The sequence below is a fragment of the Felis catus genome, chromosome D2, assembly GCF_018350175.1.
Source record: "Felis catus isolate Fca126 chromosome D2, F.catus_Fca126_mat1.0, whole genome shotgun sequence".
NCBI classification, from domain to species: domain Eukaryota; kingdom Metazoa; phylum Chordata; class Mammalia; order Carnivora; family Felidae; genus Felis; species Felis catus.
This window is the reverse complement of record NC_058378.1, coordinates 30939419-30948478: the sequence shown is the minus strand read 5'-3', so window position 1 is coordinate 30948478 and position 9060 is coordinate 30939419. Positions and strand designations below refer to the sequence as shown.

The 9060-nt window shown below is 54.0% G+C and overlaps 1 protein-coding gene across 28 annotated transcripts in view; it reads right to left on the bottom strand.

Moving 5' to 3' along the window:
• Positions 1-1457: 1457 nt before the first annotated feature.
• The window catches only part of COL13A1 (collagen type XIII alpha 1 chain), a 147841-nt gene continuing 140238 nt past the window's right edge, over positions 1458-9060 (bottom strand). For 11 of the 28 annotated variants that reach the window (XM_045040074.1, XM_045040073.1, XM_045040083.1 and 8 more), the window contains one exon: positions 5030-6817. In XM_045040074.1, coding sequence (XP_044896009.1) covers positions 6596-6817 — 222 coding nt within the window. In that variant the 3' untranslated portion in view covers positions 5030-6595. Of the gene's footprint in view, positions 1908-3812; positions 3852-5029; positions 6818-7682; positions 7770-9060 lie in introns of those variants that run through there. The other 17 variants (XM_045040087.1, XM_045040088.1, XM_023240506.2 and 14 more) reach the window with 9 other exon arrangements.

The following is a 9060-nucleotide window of genomic DNA, read 5'->3' as shown; positions in this document are numbered from 1 at the left end:
TGGAGCCTTCCAGTTAATGTTTGACTCTAGCCTGAGGCCATCAATGGGTTCGGGCTGCTCCAACGAGGGCCTGAAAGGGAGTGGGTCTTCAGGAACCAGGTTATACTGATTCCTCAGGACCTCAGTCCGGCCAGGGCGGGAGGAAGTAAAAAGAGTGGGTGAGGCGGCCACTCTCTCCGGGAGTGGAGGATGTGGGCAGGGCAGCGTTCTGACTTTCAGGGCCCGTAGTCCCTTTTATGGCCACAATTACATTTTATGACTGCTCTGGCAGAAAGATGAATATAACCCTGGCTGGATTCATTATTAGACATTCTTTTTCCCCCCCTGAATTGAAAAGAAATGAAAAGGCAAATATTTTCTTAGCTCCTGAAAGTTCCGTGGGGCCGGGCTCGCGGCATTGTGCGTGAAGAAGGCGGCCCTGGCTGGGGCTGGTAACATCCCGGACTCAGGATCCCTCGGGAAGGGCCACATCCTGGAAGTCTCCCGCCACAGGAATAACGACAGTGCTGGCGGGCGGCGTGGGCCTGGGGCCCGCCTGCTTCTGCCCCGTGGGGAGGGGACAGGCGACCGGTCAGTGACCATGGAGGTCAGCTCCAGGTCTACTTTTCAGTAGCTTCGTTTGCTTTTCAAACGAAGAAGCTGAGATGCAGAGAAGGAAGCGGATTCCCAAAACACACGAGTGGCCGTCTAGAGTAAGAATGTTGATATGGTTGGTCCCCTGGGTCGGGGCAGCCGGTGGTCCCCTTACCACAATGTGGCAAGGGTCCCACGAACGTGAAGCCCCCTAACGTAGCGTTCGTGTGACTGTGCCTTACAGCAGCGTGTTATTTCCAAGCCCCGAGGAAGCACCAATGTACGTTGTAAAACATCGAACAGTAAACCTGTGTGCCACACGTAGGGGGTACTTAAGGCAGGTTCCCTGAGACCTCTCCTAAGCCGTGTGCTGTGAACAGAACTCTGTAACCCTCTATTTATTAACAAATAAACACAACTTCGGAGTGCCAGTCTGGCCCAGATTTGTGAGTGTTTTCTGAATGTTCTTTGTCGGAGGGCAATGGCCACGAGGCAAGCCTTCCAGCTGCTAGTGGTGCGTGGGCCTTGCAAATTCTGTGTCAAACGAACGGCCACCAACAGCAGTAGGTGTGACTAGTGACTGTCGCTCAAAAGGAAGAAAAACACAAAATCATCAAAAAACCAAAAGCAGTCACAAATAGCCCTTTGGAGCCCTGGGGATCCTAGAGGGTTTCAGCACAAGTGAATCTGAGATGTTCACATGGCTCTAGAACGAACTTGGGATATCTTACAATAGACGTTGCTTCAGGGTCCCCTCCCTCCCTCTGTTAGACCTCACAGTTTCATACAGTTGCTGTCTACTTCTGAGGACCCCTGCTTCGGAACTTGCTGCTCTCACAAGAAAGAACGTATTTAATTTAATGATTGATCAGGATCAGGAATCGCCGCGTTTAACTTTTTTTAATAATGAAAATCCGTAAGAGCTTAAAATATTCTTGGCAAAAACACCACCGATGTCCACATCCCCGTGAGTCCACACGTAAGCTAGCCAGCATCTTAGTGTTGGCCTGCCCCCTTCGGCACCAGAACACTATAATTTATTAAGCTTCAATACTTAATAAGTGTGCACAAATATCATGCAAACATATGCCCGTACTCACAAACAAAAAGTGTATTAGAGTCGTAGACGTATACAAAACATCTTGTAAACAAAAGGAAAGAGGTTGGCATTTTCTGTACAAAATATGCAAGGTTTTCTTTTTCTTTCTTTTTTTTTTAATAATAATCTGTAAGATGCATCATACTTCCGGCATTTTCAAAAAGTGAAAACTGTATAAAAATAAATACTCTATGTACAAACACACACACAGGCCAATCCCAGGTTAGAGGCATCACTGCAAAACAAAAACACACAAAACAACGTAGAGTTAGTGTCAGTGGGTCTGCGGGCGTCTACTTCCCTGGTGGGGAAGGAGTGTGCTCTCTGGAGGGCTGAGGGGGCAGCTCTGGAACAGGGCCCCGCGACCCCCTGGGCAGAAGACCCCCAAGCTGTCTGCACCCAGGAGGAAGGCAGAGGCAGCAAATCACTTTCGCCTTCCTGTCACCCCCTTCCTGGCCACTAGAGGGCACTTGCTCTCTATGTGGCCTTTGGGGGCTTGGCTGTTGATGAATTACCGCATCGTCCGGGACTGAATTTCTGGTGTGGACCAACAGACAGGAGGCTTTCTAGTTACTTCCCCAAGACACCGTAGCTCTGGACAGTGGCTGTTCTCCCCCTGCCAACCTCAACCACTGCCATCTCCTAACCATCAGCGGCAACCTTGAAGAAGGAAACCTTGGAAACACGTCATTTGACACGTCTCTTCCCTCCGCCTGTGGAGTTTTAACTAGGTCTCAAGGGACACACCAAAGGGACGAGGCATGGCTGGAGAGACGGATTCTCGGGGGGGGGGGGGCATCTCCCTTGAAGCTGAGCTTTTCCCTTCTCTGCTCAGGGACGCTTTGGGTACATGTACTTCACCTTGGGCCTGGTGTCTTGGTGGTTTCACTACCTTTAACTCAATCCCGTGAGCTAAGGAGATTCCGGGCATTTAGCACAGAGGAACTCTTCATCTCATTGTTAAGCGGGCCACTACTGTCCCTGAGACAGGGCTGGGTTAGCTACGCACAAACTTTTGGATACGTTGGGTTCTCCTTTTAGAAGGACAGACCAACACCTGGAGACCGCGTAGGGAGGGCTGTGAGAAGTCTCGGTGGAAGCCAGGTGGAGGGTGGCTGCGGAGGGAGGGTGGGCAGCATCGCGGCCGCCACCTTTGCCGAGGACCCGGGTGGGCTTCCGGATTAGTGACCTGATGGCTGTCATCAAGTCAGCACAGAGGAGCCCTGTGCTTTGGGGGCCCGGACCGAGCGGGGTGATTGGGTTCAGGAGCACAGCCCTGTGGTGTTAGACAGTGTTAATGATGCCAACGCCAAGGCTAGCGTGAGCAAATGAAAGCTCGCTGCTGATGGGAATTCTGGGAGCCCAGGAGACGCTGGGCAGCAGGTCCCCCGTGTGCCAGCAGGAAGCTCTGGCAGCTTAAGTTCAAAGGGAAGGGTAGAGTGGTGAGCCGGTCAGTCTCTACGAGGAGGTACAGAAGCTAAGTGAGTTTGTAGTTCAAGCAACTTAGATTCCCGACATCTGTATAAATGTCATCATGTGGCTTACCTGACCTCGCGTGAACACTGCGAGAATAGCTGCCGATAACTAGTTTTGAAACACGGTCTAGGGGCGCCCTGGGTGGCTCAGTCGGTTAAGCGTCCAACTTTTGATTTCAGCTCAGCTCACAAAGATCCCAGGGTTGTGGGATCACCCTGAGTGTGGAGACCCTCTCTCTGTCCCTTTCCCCGTTCATGCCCTCCCTTTCTCTTTGTCTCTCTCTCTAAAACAAAACAAAACAAAACAAAAACAAAAACCCAAAACAAAAAACCCCAAGGTCTAGTAGTCCTTGGAGGAAAGGTGCTGTAGAAATTAACCACACGAAGCATGAAGAGATCGGCTGTGGGGCTACATGGACCCGCCGTACGCTGGGGTCCGCGGATGCCTCAAAAAACATTTTTGAAGGTTCTCTAAGTGCGTGCAGTGAATGGGATGTTTAATGGGCACCCTGCCTTTGGGATCATTCCTTTCTCGACCCATGCCTTGCGGCCTCATCTGCAGAAAGGCCCAGCGTGGAAAGTGTGCGTGCATGATGTCACTTGGGAATGGAGCCCCAAGGACCCCTGTGTCCCCCGAGGCACCGCAAACCACCGGGCAGCCTTACCTTGTTCCAACAGCCCTGGACTGGTAAGCCATCTTCGCCCTGCGGGGAGGAAGGAAGGCAGGTGGCTCAGACTCTGGGACAGCCTGGCGAGCAGGCAGGACAGGGGAGCAAGGGCCACAAACACTGTGGCAGCCCGCCTCTTGTCTATCCCTCTCCTCTGCTTCAGGGCAGAGCCTCGGAAATGGGTGGGAGGCAAGCCGGACTTCCCACTGACTAGGGTCACACGCAGTCACCGTGCAAGGCCAAGGGGGAGGCTGCCCTAGCCTGTGGGGTCAGCGAGCAGCGGTGACCTGAGTGTCCTGTTAGGAACAGCCCTCGGCCGCGCAGGTCTCTGCTCTGGCTGTACTGAATGCTAGGTGCTCACAGCTCAGTCATTCAGCGCTTGGAGGCCTGTTTCGTCCTCTGTGAAACCTGGGGAAGGTGCGGTTGTATGATGTGATCACTAAGGTGTCCCCAGCTCTCCTATGATCTTAGTTTCCTCCCTTCCTGAGCAGCAGGAGGAAGAGATCTAGGCGGTTCCCATCTGTTAATCAATAAGGAGGAGGGCGGGGTGCAAAGAGGCAAGCAACCTCATGGGAATCGCAACATGGTCTCGAGGTACCTTCAGCAGGGCGACGCTGTCCTCCGGCTCAGCCTCAGCCATTACTGGGAATTTGGGGCCGGGGGCGGAGATGAAGTGGAGGATGGGGATCAACCGTGCCCCGTCTGTCCCCTTTGCCGGTGGCACCCACAGAGCACCTGTAGCCCCAGGACGTCCTGAGGCTTCTCGGGCCCTGATATCCTGGCCCCCTCTGGCATACCCTGGGGGGATCTGGAAACTGTGAGACAAGGTGGGAGTGTGAGGCTGAACCGGGGCCTAGATCTGGTCTAGAATTGCAGCCCAGATCCTAGAATTCCACGCTCCAGGGCACAGAAGATGGACGCAGGGTTTCAGATGACTGGAGCAAGCGGTTAGCCCAGAGGTGGTTGAATGGGAGCCCTCTGTGCCGCAGATCGATTTCATCCACCATGACAGGTGCCTAAACCTCTGGCCTGGCAGGTAGCAGCCAGCCAGCCCGCCGCGGAGGGCAGAAGAAGCCTAGTTATCTCAAACTGAGATAGCTCCCCCTGCCCCCATGTCCACAACGACACAGGGCAGGGGACGGGAAAAGAGCCACGACGAGAAACAAGAAAGGGAAGATATGTACACTTCCCCAGCGAGATTCATAGACAAAGGACACATCGGTATGGGATGTTATTGCAGAAAATGCCGCTTTGCATTAAGGACCAAATAAAGATGACCTTCATTGTCCCCTCTGGGTCAGGGAGGGTCTGCAGGGGGAGGTGGTGCATTCCAGGGCTTCATGGAGACCTGCCCCCTTCCCCAGCCCGCCGTGGTGCGACACTTCACATGGACTCTGGAAGGGAGAGGAGCCTCCGCGGGGCCACGGCGGCATTCCCATTGGCACGTGATGGTGGCAGGGCGACAGAGGAGAGTGGGGCAGGCGGAGGGAGTGTGTGAGAGAGGAGCAGGGTGGCGCGGGCCAGCGGAACTCAAGGTACTCAGGCCACGGAAGGCACGTGGCCGAGAGGAGACCTGGCCGGTGATTAGTGGAGGTGCTCTGGGGGGACCGGGGGTCCTATGGCTGCGTGCTCGGGGGTCATCAGGCCAGGCGGTGGGGAGGCGGGGGCAGTGAGCAGGGGCTTCAGCAGGGGGGTGGGGGGAAGGGGGAGCATGCTACCCTGCAGTCTTCTTTTGTTGTCTATACTGGTCCTAAAAAGTCCCTTCACGGGGCTCCGTGGTCACCTCTCAGGGGCACACAGCGTATTTTCCTATAACCTTTTCTCTTCTCTTCAGAGATAATTCTCGTGTGACCCCGGGGTGAGACGTGGGACCTGGAGTCCTCATCTCTTACTTGTATGAAAATAGTTACGTGCGCTCTAGACCTCCTGGGGAAATTTAGGAGAGTGGGAACCTTCTAAGCCAATTGCCTTGGAGTGAGGTGCCGTCCATTTCTCCCTTGCAGCGAGGTGAAAGGGTGGCTATGGGGCTAGAACGTCCCTGCCCGACAGACCCTGAACCAGGTGTGAGCAGCACATGCGTGGGGAGGGTTCCTAAGAGCCTCCCTGTCTCCCTTCTTCTCTTCCTCAACTACATTCTCGACCTTTCCATTCTCTTCCAGACTTGCCGGTGGTGGGTCATCTGCAGATGAAAGGGAGGGAAGCCAAGGGAGGGTCTTGTAGTGTCTCCCCGGGTTGAAGCAAAAAGGATGAATCGTTTAGTATCTAAAATCCTGACCTTGGACCATCCTTTAGTTCTGGTGGTAGCACCGGGGTAACGACCCCAGAGCCAGCCTGGAAGAACGGGCACAGTGGCCCCCTCTTCTAACTCATTTCTAGAACTTCTCAGTCTACCCACGTTTATGAGCATGCCCGTCTGTCCCCGGCCACATCACAAGATGGCGGAACGGGAAGGGGTGTGGGACTGGCTCAGGCATCTCATTCAAATGTTCCGCCTGGGGCTCAGCTGATGCTTGCTGAACCAACCGCAGTGTGTGAAGGAAGAGAAGTCACGGTTGCCAAGAACCTGCCCAGAGGATCTCACCTTCCTGACTTTCTGGGGGCAGGTTTGGCTAGAAGCCCCTAGGAAGGGAGGGTCGGATGCGGGATGGCTCACATTAAGGGGATGTGCTTTTGCAGCAGCTGGAGGAAGAAGCCAAGAAAACATCTGGCAGGCTTTGCGTGCTCCAGGGGGCATGCTTGGAGGCCCTGAGGACTAGCCAGGGCAGGGTGACCCTTAGCGTCTACAGAGAGAAGGGGCAGGAAGTGGAGACTGAGTGGATGGGGCAGGAGGCGTGAGGAGGGCGGCTGGAGAGGCATGCGGGCAAGAACCACACACGTGGGGAAGCCTGAGTCGGCCATGCAGGCGAGGGAGGGTGATGCCATACCAATGGGCACGGGGCATCCAGTCCGTCCAGCCCTGGTAACCCCGGCTCCCCTTTCTCTCCTTTAAAACCTCGGTGTCCCTGTTCACAAAACCAACCACGATGATTATTGAGGTTGAGGCCGGCCAGCTCCGACTGTAGAGTGGAGAGGCCCAAGTCTTACCCCAGCCAGGATGCAGGGCCTTGAGGCATCTACGAGCAGGGCCCAAATCCCCGTTGGTCCTCCTGTCCCAAATTCAACCTCTGCGCTCTCTCTGGCTGCGACGAGAGCTGAGCCGTGGCACGTGTACCACCAGCCCCCTCCCCATTTAAAGACTGAATTGGAAACAGCGCAGATGACCTTCAAAGGTAGCGTAGCATCGTTTTCAGAGCCATGGATTGTGAAGGCACTTGAGAAGCCCGGCTGATGTGCCACAAATCATTCCTCAGAAGCCTGTTTGGGGGTGCTTCCCTACTGGTTTTAGCTGGATGGCTAGTGGGCATCGGGAGGCTGTATATTAAGAGCCCCCTTTCTCCGGCCTTGTTCTACCCAGTCTGGGGTATAGATGGCCCCCGGGGGACGTGAACCCGGGCGGTCTCCTGCATCCTGACAGAGGATCCCAAAACAGCTTGAACTGCTGGCCACAGAGGTGGCCGTGAAACGAAGAAGGCAAACGAGGGGCTCACAAACGCTACAGCGGCTTCCAAAGCCATGCTGGAGCTCGCGGCCAAGGCCTGCTCCCCAAATCCCTTTCCTCGGGAGTGTTCTCATTTGCACACGTCCACTGTTCTACAGCTTTGAAGGAAAGGGATTCAGCCTGAATGACTACAGCTGTGGTTTGAAGGCAAAGCCAACAGCAGGCAGAGTTTCCCTGGCCGAGCGAGCAGATATTTGCCTTCTTGGTTTCAAACTTGGCAAACCTCAAGGAACACACCAGAACAATGCAAGTGATAAATGAAGACATACCAACGGGCAGGGGGCGTCTAATCCAGGCGCTCCTTGGTCTCCCTTATCCCCTTTAGGCCCTCTAGAGCCTTTCTTCCCCCTCTCCCCCTGTAAATAATGGTTTAGTCCGAGAGAAAAAAATAACATCAAAACTTTAGGATCATTCCCGTGTTAAGGTTAGAAACAGAAAAAGAAAAAAAGAAAAATCAAAGAGGGGAAATACCGTCTCTTAATTAGGATCTTCTTCCCAGTAGGATTTGAGGCCAGCACCCATCCTTACTCCTCTAGAAACTGGAGACTTTGGTTCAGGCAGGTGGGCAGGGGGCAGGGGAGGAAACTGAGGCCCGGGGACAGGGAGCAGTGGGGCTCAAAGCTGGAGGTGGAGGGAAGTGTCGATGGAATCTATCTGTGGCCAGGGTTGCTAACACCGAGCCCAGAGCGGTCTGTGATGAACAGAGGACCCACTTCCTTCTCTTCGAGGGTCCATTTTTGAAAGGCTTTGACATGGCAACTTTTGTCCCAATTGTTTTTCATCCCTTTGATATGCTATTAGGAGGCAAGATGATTTTATCCAGAACCCTGGGATATGTGTGTGTGTTTGTGTGTGTGTGTGCACATGCGTGTGTGTGAGCGTGTGAAGATGTGCTTGGGCATGCGTGTACAAGTGTGTGCATGTACGATTGTGTGCTTGCACATGAGCGTACAGGCGTCCATGTGTACGTGTGTGTCCGGGGCTCATGGTGGCTCCTGGTTCTGTGAGGTCCTCTCATTGTACGTGCGTCTCTGGCCCGTCCTGGTCCGGATCATAGGCAGCTATTTGTATATTTGTATATTGACAGGTTGGTTCAAGGAGCTCATTTGTTTCTGCAAAACTTCCCTAAGCATCCTCTTTCTAAATCTAACCCCACTTTGTATGCGTCAGGATCACTCTCCATTTAAAAAGGGGCAATGGGGAGTTCTTTAATGACTTTGAGTTTGGATTTTCACATGTTGGGTTTCCTGACAAAGGGGCCGAGTGTGCCCGTGGGGAGCCTTCTTGGGAACGGGTCTCCTCAGCCGCAGAAGGCCGATGGCGTAATGCCTGGGGGCTTCCACTGTGCTCCCCGAGGTGGATAAGACCTTGAAGGCGGGCAGCGCGGGATCAGAGCAAAGGCTTGGAGCCAGAGCGCGTTCTGCCTGTTACTAGCAACGTGTCTTGGGGAAGTTACTCAACCTCTCTGAGCCTGTAGAACGTGGATAATATGACCTGCTTCAAAACTTTGGTGTGATGTCTTTGTGCACGGTAAGTGCTTAATACTGACACATGGCACGTGCTCAGTCGGTGAGAGTTGCCGCATAATGATGCCAATGACGATTGTTACTTCTTGTTGGCCAGTACTGGAGCCGAGGCTCCGGACAC